We start from the raw sequence: 25,043 nt of genomic DNA, 5'->3' as shown, positions 1-25,043 counted from the left end.
CGCATAAGAGATTAGCGTGTAAAGTTAAGGCACATGGGATTGGGGGCAAGGTATTGACTTGGATAGAGAACTGGTTGGCAGACAGAAAGCAAAGAGTTGGAATAAACGGCTCTTTTTCCGAGTGGCAGGCAGTGACTAGTGGGGTACCGCAGGGATCGGTCCTTGGACCCCAGCTATTCACAATATATAGTAATGATCTAGACAAGGGAACTAGATGTAATATCTCCAAGTTTGCAGACGACACAAAGCTGGGTGGGCGTGTGTGCTGTGAGGAGGATGCCGAGAAACTCCAGTATGATTTGGACAGGTTGGGCAGATGCAATAATAACGTGGATAAATGTGAGGTTAGCTACTTTGGTGTCAAAAACAGGAAGGCAGATTATCTGAATGGCAATAGATTGGGAGAAGGAAGTGCAACGAGACCTGGGCGTCCTTGTGCACCAGTCGCTGAAGGTAAGCATGCAGGTGCAGCAGGCGGTTAAGAAGGCAAATGGTATGTTGGCCTTCGTAGCGAGAGGGTTTGAGTACAGGAACAAGGATATCTTGCTGCAGTTGTACAGGGCCTTGGTAAGACCACATCTTGAGTATTGTGTGCAGTTTTGGTCGCCTTATCTGAGGAAGAATGTTCTTGCCATGAGGAATGACGTATGAGGAGAGATTGGGTCGATTGGGCTTATACTCGCTGGAGTTTAGAAGAATGAGAGGGGATCTCATTGAAACTTATAAAATTCTAACAGGACTAGACAGACTAGATGCAGGAAAGATGTTCCCGATGGTCGGGGAGTCCAGAACCAGGGGTCACAGTCTAAGGATAAGGGGTAAGTCATTTAGGACTGAGATGAGGAGGAATTTCTTCACCCAGAGAGTGGTGAACCTGTGGAATTCTCTACCACAGAAGGCAGTAGAGGCCAATTCATTAAATATATTCAAGAAGGAGTTAGATATATTTCTTAAGGCTAAAGGGATTGAGGGATATGGAGAGAAGACAGGGGGGCAGGGTACTGAATTTGGATGATCAGCCATGATCTCATTGAATGGCGGAGCAGGCTCGAGGGGCCGAATGGCCTACTCCTGCTCTGCTCCTATCTTCTATGTTTCCCTTATGTACACATATACGGGTGTAGATAGATGTGTGTGTGCACATATATAGTGTGTATATCTATGTATATTTTTTATATATATAAATTGAAAAATACTCTTCTGGGGAGTCGGGCTCTCCCTGCCATGTGATTCACTCAACGCAATTCTTCGATTTGTTTTTGCAGGTATGCGCCAGAATGCTTGATTCATTGCAAGTTCTACATTGCTTCAGATGTGTGGTCCTTTGGTGTTACTTTGTATGAATTGCTAACATACTGTGAGTCTGAACACACTCCAATGAATGTAAGTGATTGTGCCTCTTCCAGAATTTCCACTCTTGAGCTGCCTATGCCTTGACAGTATGATTGCACATTGTTTTCATTCTTGCAGATGTTCCTGAAATTGATTGGTCCAACTCAAGGTCAGATGACTGTCACGAGGCTTGTCCGGGTACTTGAAGATGGCAAGCGTTTACCTTGCCCGGTGCATTGCCCTGACGAGGTACTTGGTTAACTAATTTTATTACTGGCAGAGAATGCTCCAGTCTGATTCATTACAGGATTTTTTTTTTTAGCTCAAAACAGCAATATTAAACAGTAAGTATAATAGACTTAGTTGAGTAAGATTGAATAGTGCACAATTAAATATTGTATGTCCAATTGTCTATTTGTTAGAGAATCGGTAACTTGCAGGAAATGGAACTATACACCCAGCCTAGTTTTTGCTGCGATAGTTAATCTCAAACCAAGGAGTAGCATAGGCACCATCATTGACCTTGCGTAGTGGTACTGAAGAATAAGAGGGGAAGAGATTATGTCCTGATCACTACCCAGTAACCCCTATTAATTATATGTATGTATGTCTGTATATCATGTGAGAGCACATAAGCTACTGCCATTCATTATGAAGCTCACATGAGGTAGGGTCCTTGGGTGAGTTGTCGGTGCCCTGAATTCCCTATTGGATTAGTGACTCTCTTTTCCATAGATCAGTAGGATTTATAAATGGAAATTGAGCAATTTATGTAAGTTACCAATGCTAGCCATTGAAGTAGATAGTATAAATCAGGTGATACAACTCAATAGGTGATGGGCCTTCAATAAACACAAAACAAGAAGTTATAGACTTAAACAAGTTGGCTTTTAATCACTAAGATCAGAGCTAACATCTCAACACGCCGACTGGTTCACAGGAATGAGTCATACAGATCCTGGGATCTTTATGTAAGAGAAGTCAGGGGCGGAGCCAAGAGCCAAGACCTGGAACCTCCCAGGTTAGTCGGGAAAGAGGAAGTGAAACTATACACAGTGGGGGAGGGTAATATACATGAGTGCAAAACGAATACAGGATCAAGACAAACAGATTTCATTACATTCACCCCTTCTATAGATTTAGTCCATCGGGGTGATGTTTCTTAAAAGTTGGTGTAAGTGAGTCTGTCAGGAGGTTTTGCAGTTCTCAGTGATCGGCGCAAAGCCGGTTGGGGTGCCTCTAGGGGAGTGGATTCTGGTTCCTCCGCTGTCCGGGCCTCCGCAGTGTCTTCCAGGTTATCTGCAGTGTCCTCCAGGTTAAAGTTGGGTATTGATACCTCTGGGCGTCCTGTCTCTTTGTAGTGTAGGTCTTCATCGGGTAGTCTCCCATCGTTCTCTCCGCTCCCCGAGGGAGCGAGGTCTTTTATAGAAACTGTAGTGTCCGTGTGTTGATAAAGACACTGAAGACAGGAGTTGGTTCATAGGTATTTACTAAGCAATGTCTGGGGGGGGGGGGGGGTTCTAACGGATATACACAATACTCAGGCTTATATAGCCCGAGTGGCAATTACAGGCATTACAGCACACCTGGGGCTCTTAAAGGCACATACACCACAATTCCTCCCCTTTTAGCTAACCAGTACATCATATTTTAAGTAATTATTAATTACATGTTATAAGCAAAATAATATACATTGCTGTAGTTAATTAATTATAAGTTAGTCTCTCAGGAGGCTTCCTGACTCGGTCCGGATAACGCCTCGGGGGTGTAGTAGTTTCTGGTGGTGCAGTAGGTTCTTCTGGCAAGGCTGATTCGGCTTGAATGCCAGTGTGGGGTTCATCGGGTTCCAGTATCACCGGATCGGAGGTAGATATGGGTATCTCTACTTCATCGTTAGATGTATAGAGTTGTGGTGTAGGTTGTCCCTTTTCGGATAACTTTATGATTTGGTCAGCATGGCGCCTTATGCTTTCTCCGATGTCCACGGTATACATCGGTGGTCCGAGTCGTGTGCAGATAGTTCCAGGCTGCCATTTTTCGGTACGGTAGTCCCGGGCCAAAACCTGTTGACCTATCTGGAAGGCCCTAGTTGGCCTTTCATTCATGCCTTGAAACTGCCGGTTCTCCACGTCCCTTCTGATGTTGGGCTTGAACAAATCCAGCCGGCATCTTAGGTTTCTATTGAAGAACATCATGGCAGGAGTTTGGTTGGTAACCATATGTGTTGCATTCCTGTATGCGAATAAGAAGTTATCCACCTTGTGCTGAAGTTTTGTGTCTTCATTACCCATGGCCTTTATGGCCTTCTTGAAGGTCTGGACAAACCTTTCAGCCAATCCATTGGTGGCAGGATGGTATGGGGCGGACGTGTAGTGCTTAACCCCATTGTTTTTTAAGAACTTTCTGAATTCTTCGGACACAAATTGCGATCCATTACAGAACAGATCTGTTCAGGCAGCCCATTCCTGGCAAATATGGTCCTTAATACTGTGATGGTTTTTTCCGTGGTGGTGGAGGACATCTTTATTACCTCCGGCCACTTGGAGTGTGCATCAACCGCGATTAAGAACATTGAGTCCATAAATGGACCAGCAAAGTCGATGTGCACCCTTTGCCAGGGAGATGAGGGCCACTCCCATGGATGTAGAGGGGCTTGTGGTGGAGCGTTTTGGACCTTCTGGCATCCTAGGCAGCTCTTGGTCATTTCTTCGATGTCTCCATCGATACCTGACCACCATACAAACGCCCTAGCTAGGTTCTTCATTTTCACTCCACCCAGATGCCCCTCGTGAAGCTCCTTTAGCACTTTATCCTGGAGTTTGGGTGGAATCACCACTCTGGATCCACACATCAAGGTTCCTCGGCACACTGACAGCTGTTCTCTTCTTTGCGAGAATGCTGGCAACAGTGGTTCGCCATGTGCTGGCCATCCCTTCACTGTTAAATCGTAGACCCGAGAGAGAGTCGGGTCATTTCTCATCTCCCTTTCAATGGCAGAATTTGTCACTGGTAGACATTCCACTATGGTAGAGTGGAACATCTCTACTGGGTCTACTGTAGGTGCCTCTTCTACCGTTGGCAACGGTAGGCGCGATAAACCGTCAGCATTCCCATGCTGTTTTGACCCTTTGTATTCTATGTTGTATTGGTGTGCCCCTAGAAAAAGGGACCACCTCTGTAGCCTTTGCGCTGTCATAATGGGAACACCTTTTTTAGGGTTGAATATGGAGATGAGGGGTTGATGGTCAGTCAACAAGGTAAATTTTTGTCCGTGTAGGTAATGGTTGAATTTCTTCACTCCCCATACCAGGCTGAGTGCTTCCCTGTCGATTTGGGCATAGTTACGCTCAGCTGAGTTTAATGAGCGTGACGCAAAAGCTATCGGCCGTTCTGAGCCATCAGGGAATTTATGGGATAATACTGCTCCTATGCCGTAAGGGGATGCATCGCACGCCAGTCTGATTGGCAGTGATGGGTTGTAATGAGCCAAAACTTCTTCAGATGTGATTAAGTCTTTGCATTTATGGAAGGCACGTTTACAGTCTTCGTTCCATTTCAAATCACTCCTGTTTGTAGAAGTTCATTAAGAGGGTGTAAAAGAGTTGATAAGTTCGGTAAAAATTTATGATAGTAATTTATTAATCCCAGGAACGACCTTAATTGTGAAACATTTTCAGGTGCTGGGGCTTTTATAACCGCTTCAACTTTTTCAGGTGACTTATGCAACCCTTCATTATTAATTATGTGGCCACAATATGATACCTGATTTTGGAAAAATTCACACTTGGGGCGATTCGCTCGTACGCCCCGTTCTTTCAGCCTAGTGAGCACCTGCTCCAAATTGGCAAGGTGCTCGTTGTCGTTTTCTCCTGTTACAAGGATGTCGTCTAGGTAGCATTGAGTCCCCGGACTCCCTTGCAGGACTTGCTCCATAGCTCTTTGCCAGATAGCTGGAGCTGATGCTACTCCAAAAACCAGTCGATTGTACTGGTACAGGCCTTTGTGTGTGTTTATCGTGAGATACTTTTTAGAGGCCTCCTCAACCTCCATCTGAAGATATGCCTGTGCCAAGTCAATTTTGGTGAAACGTTTCCCTCCGGATAGTGAGGCGAAAATATCTTCTATCCTCGGAAGAGGATACTGTACTGTGTGAAGGACCGGGTTTACAGTCACCTTGAAGTCACCACAGATGCGAATTTTTCTCTGTTCTTCAGATTTATCTTTATTCAATGCTTTTTTCATGACTGGAACGATGGGTGTTGCCCATTCGCTCCAATCTATTTTGGATAATACGCCTGCTTTTTCCAAATTCTCCAGCTCTGCCTCGACTGCTGGACGTATTGCGTATGGCACCGGTCTTGCCTTAAAAAATTTGGGAATTGCTGCATCTTCCACTTTTATTGAGGCGGTGATGCCTTTCAAGGTTCCTAGTTTCTCTTGAAACACTTCTTTGGCGTTGGCCAAGATGTCTTTTAATCGTTCAGGTATGATGTCATCATTGTTTTTTTTCTTACTGGTCACCGTCAGTGCCTGAATGGAGTGCCAGTCTAAACGTATCTTCCTGATCCATTCACGTCCCAACAACGGTGGACCACCATCTTGTAGAATGTATAAATACAACTTTTGTATTTCTTGCCCGTTGTATACAACAGGCACCCTTATTTTTCCTTTGGGGTATACGTTCTGCCCCGTATATGTTTTTAAGATAATAGATGTGTCTTTTAGAGGTATATGCGAAAATAGCCTCTCGTAATCCCATCGATTTATTACGGTTAGAGCTCATCCTGTATCTAGCTCCATTTTAACTGGGGACCCTGCTATTGTGAGGGTAACCCAAATGGTTTGGTAATCATCTTTGGCAAGTACATTATGTAATTTGAGACAGCTTAGTCTCTTGTTTTCGAAGTCGCTATCGCTCTTCTGGTCTTCGGAGCTATTGTCCGTCATCATTTGTACCTTCCTGTACTTTTCTTTATTGATTTTTTTTTTCTGTCAGTGGATTTATTTTGTCCAGATCGGCATACCCGTGCAATGTGTTCAATCTTCCTGCATTGCCTGCATGCTTTGTCCTTGAACCAGCAGTCCCTCTGGTTATGGGTGGATCTGCCGCAGCGATAACATCTTTCGAAACCCTGTGTCATTTCATGGGTGCCGAAGTCCTGTGTCTTTTGTTGTATCTCTGCAGCTCCTTTTGCTGCTGCTTCGTATGATACAGCCATACTGAAAGCTTTGTCCAATGTTAAATCTTTTTCAGAAAGCAGTCTTTTTTGTGTTCCTTCACTTAAGAGACCACAAATGAATTTGTCTCGAAGATAATCTGATAGTCCTGCCCCGAATTGGCAGTACTTTGATAGCTGTCTTAATTCGGTTAGGTAATCAGCGTTACTTTCATTCTTGTGTTGATTTCTCTTGAAGAACTTGAATCGTTCCGCTATCAGCAGCGGTGTTGGGTTTAAGTGCTCCTGCAGGGTATCAACAATTTCTTTAAAATTCTTGTCCTTTGGTTTGGCTGGAGTGATTAAATTTCGTAACAGCCCGTATGTCTTTGCGCCCATTAAGTTCAGAAGTACTGAAGCTTTTTTTTCATCTTCTATTCCATTTGCAGTGCAATATACCTCTGCTCTTTCCACGTATGTGGTCCAATCCTCTATTTTGCTATCAAAAGCATCAATATTACCAGATTTAGGCATTTCAGAAAAGATATGGCGCTTCCTGCGCTTTTTTTTCTGTAGCAAAGATATGGCGCTTCCCCGCCGATAACAACGCTGTTTACTGCGGTTTCTGTTCTCTTTTTTTAATTTACTGTTGGAGACTTGTTCCCGCCGGAGGTCTGAACGCTAACCTGCTTGCCGCGCCGGCCATCTCCCGAGTGCTCCCTCCCAGTCCGTTATTGCTTGCCTCCGATTTCGCTGCCTGTCTCAGCTGTAGAGCCAGCCGCTGGAGCCCCAGCCTGACGCCCAGGAAGGATTAGCGCAGTACCTGCCACCAGCTTGGCCAGTTGGTGAAACCACAGCTTCTCTCACTTCCTTGAGTCTTCTGGACGCCCGAGGAATCGATGTCCTTGAGGTGCTGCCAAGTCCGTTTCCACTTCGTCGCCACTGTAGTGTCCGTGTGTTGATAAAGACACTGAAGACAGGAGTTGGTTCATAGGTATTTACTAAGCAACGTCTGGGGGGGTGGGGTTCTAATGGATATACACAATACTCAGGCTTATATAGCCCGAGTGGCAATTACAGGCATTACAGCACATCTGGGGCTCTTAAAGGCACATACACCACAGAAACAGTGTCCTCTCGCCCGAGAGTATTCGATATAGGCGTACTGAGGGTTTGCATGGAGGAGCTGTACCTTTTCCATAAGGGGGTCCGTTTTATGGCCTCTCGCGTGCTTCCGCAATAGTACTGTCCCCGGAGACGTCAGCCACGCGGGTAGAGATATGCCCGAGGTGGATTTCTGGGGGGAAACGAACATCTTTTCGTGAGGGGTAGCTAGTGGTTCTGCTAGTGGTTATCCCCTTCGAGAGCAAGAACTGGCACAGCTCGTCACTCATGAATGACGTCCCCCCTATCGCTGTGTATGTAGTTCGGCATGCCAAACATGCAGAATAGATTACAGAGACACTTGATGACCGTGGCACTGGTCATGTCTGGGCAGGGAATGGCGAAGTGGGAATATTCATCGATGATATTGAGGAAGTATACGTTACGGTCGGCAGAGGGAAGGGGTCCCTTGAAGTCCAGACTTAGGCGCTCAAATGGCCGTGTGGCTTTGATAAGGTGTGCACGGTCAGGCCTGTAGAAACGAGGCTTGCATTCCGCACAGATGCGGCAGGCTCTGGTCATTGCCCTGACCTCCTCGATGGAGTGGGGCAGATTGCGGGACATTATAAAATGGTATAATCGGGTGACAGAGGTCGTTGTGGAGACCCTGTAATTTGTCCGTATGAATGCTGGCACACATTCCCCGCGATCGGGCGTCTGGGGGTTCATTCAGGGCTCCCGGCCTGTACATAATATCATAGTCGAACGCGGATAGTTCGATCCTCCACCTGAGTATTTTGTCATTCTTGATTTTCCCCCTTTGTTATTAAACATGAAAGCCACCGACCGCTGGTCGGTGAGCAGGGTGAAACGTTTGCCGGCTAGGTAATGTCTCCGGTGCCGCACTGCCTCCACTATAGCCTGTGCCTCCTTCTCGACAGAAGAGTGCCTGATTTCAGGTCCCTGAAGGGTTCGGGAGAAGAAGGCCACAGGTCTCCCAGCCTGATTGAGGGTCGCAGTTAAGGCAAAGTCTGACACATCGCTTTCGACTTGAAAGAGAATGCATTCGTACACTGCAGCCCTTTCAATGTCCTGTTTAATACTGGTGAAAGCCTCCCGAGCCTCAGCTGATAGTGGGAAGGACGTCGATTTAATGAGGGGTCGGACCTTATCAGAGTAATTGGGCACCCATTGGGCCTAATACGAAAAAAATCCCAGGCACCTTTTTAAAGCTTTGGGATTGTGTGGCAGGGGCAGTTCCTTTAGGGGGCGTAATCGGTCAGGGTCCGGTCCAATTACCCCATCTTCCACCACACAGCCGAGGATACAGAGACGGGTTGTGTTGAAGACACATTTGTCTTCGTTGTAGGTTAGATTCAGCTTTAGGGCAGTTTTTAAAAATCTCGCAAGATTTAGATCGTGGTCTTGCTGGTTGTGCCTGCAGATAGTGACATTGTCCAGATAGGGGTAGGTGGCTTGTAGTTTATTCTCGTCAACCATGCCGTCCATCTCACGTTGGAAGACCGAGACCCCATTTGTTACTCCGAAGGGCACTCTGAGAAAATGGTAGAGGCGCCCGTTCGCCTCGAAGGCGGTCCTCCGTTCTAATGGGGAGCTGGTGATACGCGGATTTGAGGTCGATAGTCGAGAAGACTCGCTATTGCGCAATCTGGTTGACCATTTCTGATATGCGGGGTAAAGGGTAGGCGTCGAGCTGGGTATAAATATTAACAGTCTGGCTGTAGTCAATTACCATCCGTTTCTTTTCGCTATTTTTAACTATGACTACTCGGGCACGCCACGGGCTGGTACTGCATTCAATAATGCCTTCCCGCAGGAGTCTGTCCACTTCCGCCTTGATAAAGTGTCTGTCTTCCAGACTGTACCGTCTACTTTTGGTCGTTATGGGCCTACAGTTCGGAGCGAGATTAGCGAATAAAGAGGGCGGGCTGATTTTTAAGGTTGATAGGCCACAGTCTGAGTGGCGGCTGGGACACTTTCGTGGTGGCACTGGAAGTCCAGGCCCAAGATTACATTAACAGAGAGTTCTGGCATCACGAGGAGTTTAAAATCCTTGTAGTCTGTGCCTTTTACAGTCAGTGTTACCACACAGTAGCCCGAACTGTGGGGCTTAAGCAGAATTGCTATGGCTGCTGAGTGCAAAACGAATACAGGAGCAAGACAAACAGATTTCATGACAATAGGCTTCTGGCAAGAGAAACGATTGAGGAAAATGGCAAATTGGTGTATTGGTGCAGTTAATCTATTAAAAAGAAATAAAGCTAGTGAGGCCCAATGCCATTTCCTTATTTTAATAATCAGGACTGAAACCAGTTGCAGGTGAAAAGTACAATGTGCTGGCAGCCTGTGCTTAAAAAGAACTTGTATAGCATCTTTCACAAGTTGAGGATGTCCCAAAGCACTTCACAGCCAATAAAGCACTTGAAGTGTCGTCACTGTTGTAAAGTAGATAAACACAACAGCCAGTTGCTGTCGAACTAGGTCCCACAAACAGCAAAATAAATGAGCAGCTAATCTGTTATTGGTGGTGTTGGCCAAGACATGAAGAGAACTTGCTTACTCTTCAAATAGTGCCGTGGGATCTTTTACATCCTATTTGATGCCTCACCTGAGACAGCATCTGTGACAATGCAGCACTCCATCAGTACTGCACTGAAATGTCAACCAAGAGTATGTACTCAAGTCCTCGATTGGCACCACTGAGCTAAGCAACAGTCAGCTCCACTCAAACAGTGTTTAAGCTTCATTGTTATTTTGCTTGTTCTCAGGTTTACTATCACATGAAGAAGTGCTGGGAACATAGTCCAAGCAACAGAACCACATTTGCAAACCTCGTGAAAGTATTTGAATCTCTGCTACAGCGCTTGTGATTCTGAGCAAAGCAAAAAAAAAAACCTGTGAATGTCTTTAATCCATTCTGTATAAATACGTGTTTTATGTACTTCTACATTTGAAAACGAAAACTTACAGAAACCACTATGTAGCAATATCCTCAGAAGTCAAATTTATCCAGCTGTTAGATTAATCTAAGAATATAAAATTAACAGCACACAAAAGTTGGTCCTTTAACCTTTTAGGTCAAACTTCTGTATTTCTGTTGCAACAAAGTCAGTTAAATAAAAATGAAAACTATTAATTTTCTATAGATCTGTTGGATTTTTTTTTAAATATAAACTTGAGCGCACAGCAATTTTCTAAAGGTGCAGTTGCTGATTTTGTTTGCTGATAACATATGGAAACAAAGACTTGCCTTTATATAGTGCCTTTCACGATCACTGGACATCTCAAAGCGCTTTACAGGCAATGAAGTACTTTTTGAAGTGTAGTCACTGTTGTAATGTAGGAAGTGCAGCAGCCAATTTGCGCACAAAGATCCCACAAACAGCAATGATATAATGACCAGATGATAGTTTTTTTGATTGAAGGATAAATATTGGCCAGGACATCAGGAATAACTCCCCATGCTCTTCAAAATAGTGCCATGGGATCTTTTATGTCCACCTGAGCACACAGAGGGGGCCTCGGTTTAACTTCTCATCCAAAAGACTGCAGCACTGGAGTGTCAGCCTAGATTTTTGTGCTCAACTCTCGAGTGGGACTTGAACCCACAACCTTCTGATTCAGAGGCAAGCGTGCAACCCACAACTGATATGCAGTTTTTAGTAGAGAGGGAGGGAATAGGCTTTCCCAAACTTAAATCTCACTCCTAGCAAGTTCACACTCAAAAGTATGGATTTCCTGCAAATAAGGGAATCATATATTCCAGGGAAGAGTGGTAAATAGCATCCAGCCAGCACACCAGTTAGGCCACTTTCCTCATCTGGCTGCTGGCAATATTCCTCATTTCAGGTACTAAGATGGCTGAATATTGCCAACAAGTTAGTTACATATTATAGGTATCTTTCTTACAACCAGGACTGTAAAAGAGAGTCAGTAAGCTCTGTTACATGGCACAGATTTTTTTCTTATTTTCTCCCCAGCAAGATGCTGACTCAGGATAGGGTCAGTTACAGTCACCAGCCCTTTAGCATCTTACGTAAGTGGCCATTTTTCATGTGGTAATTTGAATGGCAACCACGAGTGGACAAACAGACAGAAGGTGGTTGTTACTGGAACCTTGGCAGATTTTAAAAAATTAGAAATGGAGTCTTAACCCAGGAAGTTGTAGCAAATGCCACAGAAAACAGTGCAGACATTGGGCTAGAACCTGGGAATTTCTTGGTCTGTATGATTTCTGCAAAAATCCTTTTAGTCATTAACCTATAGTTTTAAATTGGTTAAAGAAATTATACCTCCAATACAACTTCACTAACTTTCCCACATCTTCCATTTAAAAAAATGATATGGGAATTTTTATTTAGCACAAATACTCTGCATAAATACACCTGCTAAATATTTAAAAACTGCAGAACAAATGTGTGTATAGCCACCAACTTTTTTTCCCCCCCCTCGAGATGCAAGTTGCCTGAATTCTAACAATGGATTGTGGGAGATTATTTAGTTAGAAATGCTGAAGTTTTGTGCATTAATTTGTCATGCTCATTTATTTTCTGTCCTGTCCTATCCATATGTTTTGTACTTTGTAATATAACTGCTACCTGTTTTAAAGATTGCTTAATTGTATTCTTCAATAAAGTAATAAAACTATTTTAAAAAGCATCTTGGTATGAAACAGATCTTTGCTTTTTTGCTCCCAATCTTATTCCCTCCTCTCTTCCTGAAGGTGCAGTTCTATTTGTGTCAGCTGCTGGTCAGTACCTTGTCCAAGTGTGTAATTAGCAGGTAGTAGGTTTTACATCTGAGTAATTCTGTTCCTACTCACTATACTGTAATCTTGTATACACACACGCTTCAAGCAAACATCAATTAGTTTGGTTTCTCCTCTACCAGGTCCAGTGTGTGGACTCATTTGTTCCCTAAAGTAAGCCTGGGAGCATTTCTGGACAAGGGAAAGGGCAGCAGTAATATTTACATTTGCACAACCAGTTGTAAAACCAATACCCATCCATCTAGGCCCTGGAATGATCACAATAGGAGTACTGAAGAGTGTTAGGCTAATTGGTATTCTTGAGGTATAATACTCATGGTTGTTGCACCTGTTTTGTACTGGTTTAAAGGGCACCAATTCATTCAAAGAAATAACAGTCATGGAGTTGGTTACCAGGAAAGACCCTTCGAGTAGACTGTATGTGTTAGAGAAAATTAGATGGATTTCTAGACACAAATGATGAGAGAAATATGGAGAAGGCCAGAGCTGTTCCTAAAAATTCTTGTCTTCATATTTATGGAAATAGCACTGTTTGGGCTATTTGAGAGTCGTGCGGGCTCTCTGCAGGAGCACTTCAACCAGTCCCACTACTGCCCTTTCCCCGTAGCCCTGCAAAGTTTTTTCCTTCAGGTACTTAACCGATTGACTCTGCCTCCACCACCCTTTCAGGCAGTGTATTCCAGATCCTAACCACTCGCTGCGTAAAAAAGTTCTCATGTTGCCTTTGGTTCTTTTGCCAATCACCTTAAATCTGGGTTCTCGACCCTTCCACCAATGGGAACAGTTTCTCCCTATCTACTGTCTAGACCCCTCATGATTTTGAATATCTTTATCAAATCTCCTCTCAACCTTCTCTGCTCTAAGGAGAATAACCCCAGCTTCTCTGCTCTATCCAAGTAACTGAAATCCCTCAACCCTGGAATCATTCTCGTAAATCTTTTCTGCACCCTCTTCAAGGCCTTCCTAAAGTGCGGTGCCCAGAATTAGACACAATACTGCAGTTAAGGCCGAACCAGTGTTTTATAAAGGTTCATAACTTCCTTGCTTTTTGTACTCTATGCCTCTATTTATGAAGCCCAGGATTCCATATGCTTTTTGAACCACTTTCTCAATCTGCCCTGCCACCTACAATAATTTCTGCACATATACCCCCACGTCTCAGTTCATGCACCCCTTTAGGATTGTACCCTTCAGTTTATATTGCCTCTCCTCATTCTTCCTACCAAAAATGTATCACTTCGCACTTTTCGGCCACATATCCACCCCTTTCACCAGCCTATGTCTATGACCATCATCCTCAGTGTTCACAATACTTCCAAGTTTTATTTTTTATATATATATATACACACACACACTACTCTGTTTCCTGTCACTTAGTCAATTTCGTATCCATGCTGCCACTGTCCCTTTTATTCCATGGGTTTCAACTTTGCTGGCAAGCCTATTATGTGGCATTTTATCAAATGCCTTTTGGAAGTCTATGTACACCACATCAACCGCATTGCCTTCATCAACCCCCTCTATTATCAATCAAGTTAGTTAAATACGATTTGCCTTCAACTAATCGGTGCTGGCTTTCCTTAATTAATCCACACTTGTCCAAGTGACTGCTAACAGTGTCCCTGATTATAGTTTCTAAAAGCTTCCCCATTACCGAGGTTAAACTGACTTAAAAAATTTGTTTATGGGATGTGGGCGTCGCAGGCAAGGCCAGCATTTATTGCCCATCCCCAATTGGCCTCGAGAAGATGGTAGCCGCCTTCTTGAACCGCTGCAGTCCGTGTGGTGAAGGCACTCCCACAGTGCGGTTAGGGAGTTCATGGATTTTGACCCAGCGACGATGAAGGATCGGCACTATAAGGATGGTGTGAGATTTGGAGGGGAACTTAGAGGCAGTGGTGTTCCCATGCGCCTGCTGCCCTCGTCCTTCTAGGTGGAAGTAGTCACAGGTTTGGGAGGTGCTGCCGAAGAAGCCTTGGCAAGTTGCTGCAGTGCATCTTGTAGATAGTACACACTGCAGGCACAGTATGCCGGTGGTGGATAGGGTGCCAATCAAGTGGGCTGCTTTGTCTTGGCTGGTGTCAAGCTTCGAGTGTTGTTGGAGCTGCACTCATCCAGGCAAGTGCTTACTTGTGCCTTGTAGATGGTGGAAAGGCTTTGCGGAGGCAGGAGGCGAGACACTCGCCGCAGAACACCTAGCCTCTGACCTGCTCTTGGTGCCACAGTATTTATGCAGCCTGTAGTTGCTGGGTTTATCCTTGCACCCTTTTTTGAACAAGGGTGTAACATTTGCAATTCTCCAGTCCTCTGGCACCACCCCGCATCTTAGGAGGATTGGAAGATTATGGCCAGTATCTCCCCGCTTTCCTCCTCAGCTTCCCCCAGCATCCTAGGATGTATCCCATCTGGTCCTGGTGACTTATCAACCTTAAGTACAGCCAGCCTTTCTAGTACTTCCTCTATCAATTTTTATCTCATCCAGTATCTCCACTACCTCCTCTTACATTATGACTTTGGCAGCATCTTCTTCCTTGGTGAAGACAGATGTAAAGTACTCATTTAGTACCTCAGTCATGCCCTCTGCCTCCATGCATAGGTCTCCTTTTTGGTTCCTAATCAGCAGCACCCATTTACTATTTATATGCTTATAGAAGACTTTTGAATTCCCTTTTATGTTAACTGCCAATCTATTCTCCTACTCTCTTTTCCCCTTTTATTTTCTTTTTCACTTCCTCCATGAACTTTCTATATTCAGCCTGATTCTCACTTGTATTCTCAACCCGACATCTGTCATACGTGCTCTTTTTCTGCTTCATCATACTCTCTCTTTCATCATGCCGGGAGCTCTGGCTTTAGTTGCCCTACCTTTTCCCTTTGTGGGAATGTACCTCGACTGTACCCGAATCATCTCTTTAAAGGCAGCCCATTGTTCGACTACAGTTTTGCCAGTCAATCTTTTTGATTCCAATTTACCCGGGCCAAATCTGTTCTCAACCCACTGAAATTGGCCTTCCAATTAAGTATTTTTACTTTCTCTTCAATCCCAGAGTCACCGTTTACCCAACATACTTTGAGACGATGACAGCATATCACAAATGGTTTTTCAAGCTAGTGAAGCAAGAAAGTAATAACATTTTATTAAGAGTCAGTTTTCAAACATGGGAGCCAAAGCAACAGGCATCTTACCTACAAGTTCAGCTCATAAATTAACCACAAAAAATTCCACAATAAATATGCAAGGATCTTAATTTTATTACTACTATACATCAGCAATAAAGACACTGGCTTTAGACAGGCCACAAAATATGAAAATCAGATAGATTAACTGTCTCCATTGGTTATTACAACAAACCATATATCTAAAGTTGAGATATCACATCAAATATATATTTTAAAAATTCATGCAGAGGTCAAGTTCAGTTCAATTTAATTTCTGTTGGTGAAAGAAGTCTGCAGATTAATTTGGAGCCAGAAATTTACAACCATCTAGCAAACTTCCCTCACTAACTGCAATTAACCTATTAACATAATTGACCTCAGGACTTAGTTAGACCACATCTAAACACAGAGTGCCCAGGTTAGGCATAAAATCATTCTGCAGGCTACCTGTGAGCAAAAGCAAAGAGAATCAGCTAGTTTTATTTAAATACAGTACCAAAGATAAGGCACCCGAGCCACAAGACTAAGGCAGCCAGGAATGTTTACACTAGAGATTAGAAGGCGCAGGGAGACCTGATCAAATTTTACATTTTTGAAGGAAAGAGATAAACTGAAACCTAATGGCCCAGATTTTGCATCGAGTGCAACTGTGAGGCTAACGACGCTCACTTATCATGGAGTAAAGTGGACAGCAACTTCCGGAGTATGCACATGCGCAGTTAAACATGGAAATCTAGAAGTCACGGTCTGAGTTACCCTGCTCCTCCACAGGCTGTGCTATAACAGTATTGCACCGTTGGACTCAAGAATAAGTAATAGGAGCAGGAGTAGGCCATACGGCCCCTCAATCCTGCTCCGCCATCCAGTAAGACCATGGCTGATCTTCAACCTCAACTCCACTTTTCCGCCTGATCCCCATAATCCCTTGATTCTATGAGAGTCCAAAAATCTATCGATCGCAGCCTTGAATATACTCAACGACTTAGCATCCACAGCCCTCTCGGGTAGAGAATTCCACAGCTTTACAACCCTCAGGTGAAGAAATTTCTCCTCATCTCAGGCCCAAATGGCAGCCCCCTCATCCTGAGACTATGACCCCTAGTTCTAGACTCTCCAGCCAGGGGGAAACAACATCCCAGCATCTACCCTGTTTCAATAAGATAACCTCTCATTCTTCTAAACTCGAGAGTATCGACCCATTCTACTCAATCTCTTCTCATAGGACAACCCTCTCCCAGGAATTAATCTAGTGAACATTTGCTGTAGCCCCTTCAAGGCAAGTATCGCCTTCCTTTGATAGAGACCAAAACTGTACACAATACTCTAGGTGTGGTCTCACCAAAGCCCTATAACAATTACAGCATGACTTCCTTACTCTTGTACTCCAACCCCCCAACATACCTTCGTGAAAATATGCCCCCAGTTCTAAATTCACCCACGAGGGGAAACATCCTCTCAGCATCTACCTTGTCAAGCCCCCTCAGAATCTTATGTTTCAATAAGATCACCTCTCATTCTTCTAAACTTCAATGCATATAGGCCCAACCTGCTCAACCTTTCATCTCAGGAATCAACCTAGTGAACCTTCTCTGAACTGCCTCCAATGCAAGTATATCCCTCCTTAAATAAGATTAAAACTGTACGCAGTACTCCAGGTGTGGCCTCACCAATGTCCTGTACAGTTGTAGCAAGGCTTCTTTTATACTCCATCCTCCTTGCAATAAAGGCCAGCATTCCATTTGCCTTCCTAATTATTTGCTGTACCTGCAGGCTAGCTTTTTGTGCTTCATGTATGAGGACATCCAGATCCTTCTGTACCCTGTAGCATTTTGTAGTGTCTCTCCATTTAAATATTTTGCTTTTCTATTCTTCCTACCAAAGTGGATAACCTCACATTTTCCCACATTATACTCCATCTGCCAAACCTTTGCACACTCACTTAACTTATCTATATCCCTTTGCAGACTCTTCGTGTCCTCCTCACAACTTGCTTTCCCACCTACCTTTGCATCAGCAGCAAATTTGGCTACAGTGCACTCGGTCCCTTCATCCAAGTCATTTAGATTGTAAATAGTTGAGACCCCAAGCACTGATCCCTGTGGCAACCCACTCGTTATTTGCCAACCTGAAAATGACCCATTTATCCCGACTGTCTTGTGTTAGTTAGCCAATCCTCTATCCATGCTAATATGTTACCCCCAACAAGTAAACATTTATGTGGCACCTTATCGAATGCTTTTTGGAAATCCAAATACACTACATCTAATGGTTGCCCTTGATCCACCCTGCTCATTACATCCTCAAGGAACTCCAGTAAATTTGTCAAACACTATTTCCCTTTCATAAAACCATGTTGACTCTGCTTTATTGTATTGATTGTCTAAATGTCCTGCAACTACTCCCTTAATAATGGATTCCAGCATTTTCCCAATGACATGTTAGGCTAACTGGCCTATAGTTTCCTGCTTTCTGTCACCCTCCTTTCTTGAATAGTGGAGTTACATTTGTGATTTTCCAATCTGCTGGGACCTTTCCAGAATCGAGGGAATTTTGGAAGATTACTATCAATGCATCCACTATCTCTGCACCACTTCTTTTAAGACCCAAAGATGCAGGCCATCAGGTCCAGGGGACTTGTCGGCCTTTAATCTCATTGGTTTGCCTAGTACTTTTTCTCTATTGATAGTTATAGTTTTAAGTTCCTCCCTCCCTTTTGCCCCTCGATTATCTATTATTGTGATGTTTTAGCATCTTCTACCATGAAGACAGATACAAAATATTTGTTCAAAGTCTCTGCCATTTCCTTATTTCCCATTATTAATTCCCCAGTCTCATTCTCTAAGGGACCAATGTTTACTTTAGCTACTCTCTTCCTTTTTATATACTTTTAGAAGCTCTTGCTGTCTGTTTTTATATTTTTCTTGCTAGTTTACTCTCAACCTATTATCTCACGCTGGATATTTTAACGCTGCTTTGAAATCAATGCAAGGGCATGAAGTTGCGGTACTTATCCACTAAACACGCCAGTAAAAGTTAGGGCTGGTGCATTCAGGTCCAAGTGCATTTTTAACAGCGTGATAAGTCTTAATTACTACCAAAAAACCTCTCTGGCCCTGAAAATTTAATTTTATAAGTGTGGTGCCTAATTCCCTCAGAATTTAATTAGTGTTGGAGATTTTTAACAATTAAAAATTTTACAAATGTTGTCCGTCTCTTATCTCTCCCAATCTTTATTTTGCTTTCTGTACATTTTACATTGAATTAAATATTCTAATTTATACTTCCTGGTTTTAGGCTCTATGCATCTCATTGAGGATTGTTCAATCTGATTGGTTGAAGAACCACACTGTGCCTTGGCCTGCTCACACACTCCACAGATTTCCTGTAGAGGGCACCGTGCTGGATTAGATACCAATGACCAAGTCTCCGCTCAAAAGCCCGCAAAATCTTTATGGGCAGCTGTCAGTGTCGTGGACAGCAAGCGCCGTTCCTTTGCCACTGACCGCAAAATCCAGGGCAAAGTTGTTTTACATAACCAGAAACACTTAACTGTGGTTCACTGACTCAAGCTTAGAAGAGAGAATGGATATGTGGAATAGACTGCCCATTAAGACAATGACAGCAGATATATCAGGCACACACACACTTTTGAATCAGGCAGAGGAACAGTCCTGTACATTCTTATCTAAATTCAAGTTCCCAACTATATTATAAAAATCACATTATTTAGTAGCAGGCATTGCTAGGAAACCACTTTGCCTGGGCATTTTCGATTCAAGCAAAACCCCAAATTCATTTGATATGCTACCTGCTTTACTTTCTCACTCATAAGGAAATTTATGGTATCCATCTTCAAAACTGAGGCTTTCCCCAAAATCCTAAGCCTCAACCCAAAAATATTCTGTTGCTTCTCCTTTACCTCCCTTCCCTTCCAAGACTCGCCTCTTTTCATAAGACACCCAACCAGGCTCATGTCTATTTTCCTGCCTCCTCTTAAACCACCTGCACCCAGTTACCTTTGGCAAACCTCAAGACACCATCCTTTACCCCTTCTCATCCATGCGTGGTCTCTGACCTGATCAGTCAGCTTCCAAATGTATGCCGACAACACCCAGTTTATCTCTATTACTGTGTTGTCTGACTGCCAGGCTGGACGTTATAAAAAGGTAGCTACTGATGAAGTCAATTTGTTCCATTTTAGATCATCTATCTATAATAACCCTAACATTCGCTACAGCCTCCAACCGATTCTTAAATAAAGTCAGGGTTTGCACCTTCACTATTCTATCCAAGAGTCCATTGCTGGTTTTGATCACTCTGAACAAGAACGTCTTGATATCAGTCCCAAATTTGCCTTCTACTGGTTTGAAGTTGTAACTCCTTGTTCTCCGCTTACAATTTAACAAAATAAATGTACCGATTTATCTTTGCAATACGGTTTACTATCTTGTACACTTCTAAGGTCACCTCTCAGATACCTCGCTTCAAGACTGAAGTTCAATTGTGTCTAGTCTTTCCTCAACTCAAAACTAACACTAGTGATCAGGTTGTGACTTTTTTTGTGACCCTCAAATGTCTTCCCCCTTTGTCTTAAGGAAACAGAACTGGACATGGTATTCAAAAGGTGGTCTGACCAGAGTACTATACAGTTTGATCATGACTTCCTATATAATTCAACCTTCTAAGAACTTGGTGGATTGTTGCTTGGACATATTTAAGTTGTGGAAGTACCAGAACTTTCTCCACCTTAATATTGGCAAAATCAAAGCCACCTTGCTTGGTTCCCACAAGGAAATATATACCATCACCCCAACCCCACTCCCCTTAGTTGCTTACTCAGATAGAATATTGCTTGACATCCTATCACCAAGATTGCTTATATCCACCTCTTATCACTTGTCTCCATCCCTACCTCACCCCTCCAATGCCAAAACACTCACTCATTTTATACCTTAGCCACCTCCAAGCTTGGCTTCTGCAACACCAACTTTGAGTTTCCCTCTACATCTGCAACTCTGATCTCAATGTTCTTATTTTTTAAATCTAGACTTTGATAATCTCCCTTGGCTTCCTCACCTTGTATATTCATTTCAGTATCTTTGTGCTCAGTAACTAATCTCTCCATGGCTTTGTTTCACCATATTCCTCCAGCTCTAACTTCTGCTCTTCCAATTTAGCCATCCTTGCATTCTGGAATTCTCTTCATAATACCTTCAGTCTTGCTATTTCTCTCCCCATCTGTAAAATTCACTTCAAAACCTACCTTCCAATGCCGCCTCTGGTTACATCCTCTTACTCTCCCCCTCTCGATTTTTCTCCTGGATGGGTTGCTTGCACCAGTGTCCTGGAGATTAGTCTTTAATTCCTGGAGACTCCAGGGCAATCCTGGAGGGTTGACAATCCTAATGGGAAAGCACCAAGAAATGCCAAGTGCCTCTCAAAAAAGAGGGGAAAGCAAAAAGAGGAGTGTAGAGGCTTTTTTCATGCACCCCATCTAACAGCTGGTTCTTTTTGGTACCGAGACCTGGGGAAAAAGTTGCTCACAGCTGGCATGAAGACCAGAAAAAAAGACAAAAGGTTATAAATATCTTTGGAAAACAAAAATATTAACTCGGTATTTGAACAGAACTCTAATCAAAATAGGATCAGGGAGGAACATTGTGTGGGCTATATATTTACATATATGGGGACATGAGACACAACGAAGAGTAACTATTTTCTAAACCCAAAGTCGATGGAAAGTATTTATATTTAAATAATGGCACATTACTCACCCTATGATATCATGTCCCTAATCATTTGTGGGGTAAGCAAGAAATAATGTGGTTTCCTTCAAGAGATTTACAACCTGTATCACAACTTTCCCTTCCCACTAATTTACACAGAACCCCATGTGGTCAATCCTCAATTTTCAAGGAACAGTTAAGAATTCCACACCTACTTCTCTAAATTGGGAACAAACACCACTTTCCCCACTAGCTTAATGGGTAACTGCATCATAGAAGTGAGGAAAGTCACAGTTTAAATCCCAAGTCTATGCTAAATTGGCTGATCTTATGTGTGTGAAGTTAATAAATTAAACATGGATTGAAGAAAGTCAAGTCACATTCATTTATTTTTAAGAATTGGAAGGTATTGGTAATTAACTTTGAATGTCTTCAGTGTTATTCTACCTACTGTCTAATGCGCTTTACAGTGGCTAGATTGTTGTAAATTGCCCATCAAAAGGTACAGAATATCCTTCAACACATGTCCCTTTATCGATTCTCAGCAGTCTCTGTTCCAATCATCACCTATTAAAAATCTACTGAGCAGAAGGTTTGTAATCGAAGGGAGTCATCAATGGCCTGGGTTGGGTTGTTAATTGTAGATTATCACATGGGATTTGAATGAGCCCTGGGTGATGGACCCACCAATTGAAGAGATCTGAAGGATGCTATTAGTCCAGGAGGCCTACAAAAGACTTAAAAAATTATAAAAAAGGCTAGAACTATATACTATAAATTTCATTATGAGCAGGCAGTCATAAGCATAGCCCAACTGGGACCAGAATGACCTTTTGAAAGTTGTTAAACCCCTCTTTAGAGGATGCTGGGCAAGTTAGGATTGATTCTCTACATTCCCCTTCCTCTGGAGCAGAGCTGCATTACTTGCAGCTTATTCTCATATTTGGCATACAAGTTGTGCTCCAAGATAGCTGCATCAGCACAGACACCACCACCAGGAGTATCGAATCAGTAGCTACAGAATCGGTCCCAACCATTGCCCAATCATTAACATTTTTAATGTTTTGGGAGCACAGGCAGGAATACCCATGCACTCTACATTGAAATAAGTTCTGCGCAAGTTTGCAAAGTGAAGAGACACCTTTAAACCCAATTGGTCATTGCATTGGAGGAGGATATACTCTATGTTGTGCCATAACCCAAGTGATACAAGACTATCTCCTCCAGGGTAGTCTTTCACCATTCCCCTCACTTGTAGGGTGGGATTCTATTCCAGAGTTAGTCACTTTAGCATCGCTGCATGGCAGAAAATGCTTTGCCGGAACAATGAAGTTTCAGTATAAACTCACGCAGAGACCATGTCTAATTCATCTGCCTATACAGCAACTTAAGACATCTTCACAAATTATATTCCACACTTTCGGCATCAGTAGCCATCTTTTACAAGAGTGGAAGCAAACACTGAATCCTACTGCTACTCGTTCAGAGTATTCCTCCCTCATTCCCCAAAAAGCTTAGTCTCTGCAGGAGGAATGACCTAATGGATGTTTATATTAAAGAACTGCTTCCACTGAAACTTCCAATAAGTAGATCTGTAAAGTGTTAAGTCTGCTGAATTCCCCAACTCTCTGTTCAACCACCTTCTTTGACACAAGAGGAAGAACAATTTAGGGCAGCAATGTAAAAATCTCTCATTGTTGGTCTGAATCAACAAACAAAACTCTGTCCATAACCAGAACAAAAGTAGCATCAAGCACTCCTGGACACAGCCATTTCTGTTTCCCTCCAAATGCCACTTGGAAACCTACCCTGTGAACTAGGTCACGATGCCTTCAGAGGCACACGTGCTACCTCATTTATGTTGCAGCATTAGAATATAAAAAGGTTAATGCCTTGGGTATCTAGAGCCAGTGCCAGCTTTCACTCCACAGCTTTTTAAATTTCTGGAATTCATCCAGCAAAAAAGAAATCCTTCCTAAAAAGGACAAAGAAAACAGGAAAAAAATGGTGGTTCTTTTAAGACTTTTACTTAGTTTTACTATTCCAAAAACAGGAAAAAATTAAACCACAGTTTATGATTCAAGTGTAGTGAAATGTACTCCTGCTTTTCTCTGGTCAAAGGCAGCAACCTTTTAACTACGACTATACAGTCCCCAAACAATTCTAGTTCATGTACTAGTATTAATTCAAAACACAAATACACATTTCAGCATTAAAAATTACTTCATAGAATAATCATTCCATCAATAAAACATGGACCCAGCAGTAACTTTCAAAGCAGCCAGAAAAAAACACTTCACTGAGGGAAGGAAAGTACTGCTGCATTTTTAGTGCTATATGATGTATTACACACAAAAAAAATCTAACATCTTTGCTTTGGTCAGTGGGGGCAGGCTGTACTGCATAGTGTAAATATAATGAAGACAACTACATCAAATATGAGTCAGTTAGTGCAGTCAGAGGACAAGTGGCTCATCCATGGTTAAAGCTCATTTTCATGTACATTAAAAACATTGCACATATGCAAACTGAAATCTGAAAAAGTGCAATTCAATAACTAAATGATGAAGGTGTACCTGATGTGAAATAATTGAACAGAGTAAAATAGTTGGGAGGGAGGGAAGGAAATTCACATCTATCTTGCCATGGCGCTCTTCCCTCCCCCAACCAAAAATCTTAATACATTCTACAGTGAAACATTCAAGTGTGATTAAGCTAAAAGCTTTACAATTCTTACACATCCAATGAAATATGTGAAGACTGATTGAGAGAAGTTAAAACTGGTCCCACTCTGCAATAACCATAAAATCTGAAACCAGATTGTACAGCTGCCTTCAAAACAATGAGGCCAAGACTGCTTATAGCAGGCATGAACCAAAATGCATGGCAATCTAGTCTTTAAACCTGGTTTGGGGGTGGGGGAGGGGGGAGGGGAAGTCAGATTTTAAAAATCCTATTTCAACAAAATAAAATTAAGGAAACTTCAGTAAAACTTGTTTTTTTAAAAATCTAATTTTTCTGAACAGAAAATGCATTGACAGGGCAGTTTCACATTTAAAAGAACATTAGGCAGAAGAAACAGCAGCAAAAGTAATACGCCAAAAAAGTCAAAATATCCTCTTCTTCTTGTAATAGGAATCGGCATAATGGCCACCGAGGCCTTGCGAGTGCTGCCCAACGTAGCCACCATCTGGACTCACTTCTGGAGAAGGCAGGAGGTAGGAAGATGCACGTTTCTGGCCAGTCACTGGAGACTTACGGAAAATAATGAACAGTTTAATCTCAAACCTAGTTAAACAAAAATCTCATCTTGAAAATAGTTTCTATTAAAAAGTCATTGCTATGACAACCACTGAAATTCTTCCATGGACAATCAGAATATTCTCTGATGGCAAAACACATTTTTCCAGCAAGAAATGAAGCACAGAGCACAGTAAAGTCCCAGGTTAAATCTCCGGTTACTGTTGAGTTAACTCAGCAGTTCTGTACTACTGTTGGTCTCCGCTCTGGAAAAGAAAGAGGGGTCAGGAGGACAAGGAGAGAAAACTCATGTTTCCATTCCTTATCACTATCCAGTCACTCCTTCTGACTGGATAGGTGGCTCAAAACTCTCTTGCCACTGTGATATATTTCAATGTTCCATGTTGCAATGGTCTTACTGCACTCCTCCTCCTACAAAGAACCAGAAGGTGCAGCCCTATTTTCTGCCCTGTAGATACCCCATGTCCCTTAGGGCTCTCAATCAAATTTCTAATGTTCGCTGCACTTTATTTATCT

General features: G+C 42.8%; 2 protein-coding genes across 5 annotated transcripts in view; one reads left to right on the top strand and one right to left on the bottom strand.

Annotated features, from left to right (window-relative positions):
* The window catches only part of jak1 (Janus kinase 1), a 175,067-nt gene extending 162,795 nt beyond the window's left edge, over positions 1–12,272 (top strand). For all 3 annotated transcript variants that reach the window (XM_085982698.1, XM_085982699.1, XM_085982700.1), the window contains exons 22-24: positions 1,266–1,383; positions 1,471–1,581; positions 10,382–12,272. In XM_085982698.1, the coding sequence (XP_085838824.1) occupies positions 1,266–1,383; positions 1,471–1,581; positions 10,382–10,483 (331 nt within the window). In that variant the 3' untranslated portion in view covers positions 10,484–12,272. The remainder of the gene's footprint in view (positions 1–1,265; positions 1,384–1,470; positions 1,582–10,381) is intronic.
* Positions 1,265–25,043, bottom strand: part of raver2 (ribonucleoprotein, PTB-binding 2) — a 126,718-nt gene continuing 102,939 nt past the window's right edge. For both annotated transcript variants that reach the window (XM_085982701.1, XM_085982702.1), the window contains one exon: positions 1,265–24,520. In XM_085982701.1, coding sequence (XP_085838827.1) covers positions 24,374–24,520 — 147 coding nt within the window. In that variant the 3' untranslated portion in view covers positions 1,265–24,373. The remainder of the gene's footprint in view (positions 24,521–25,043) is intronic.

The sequence above is a fragment of the Somniosus microcephalus genome, chromosome 3 (assembly GCF_052327205.1).
Source record: "Somniosus microcephalus isolate GS21.2 chromosome 3, FLI_Smic_1.0, whole genome shotgun sequence".
Taxonomy (NCBI): domain Eukaryota; kingdom Metazoa; phylum Chordata; class Chondrichthyes; order Squaliformes; family Somniosidae; genus Somniosus; species Somniosus microcephalus.
Note: the sequence above shows the minus strand (reverse complement) of the source record. Positions and strands in the feature narration are given on the sequence as shown.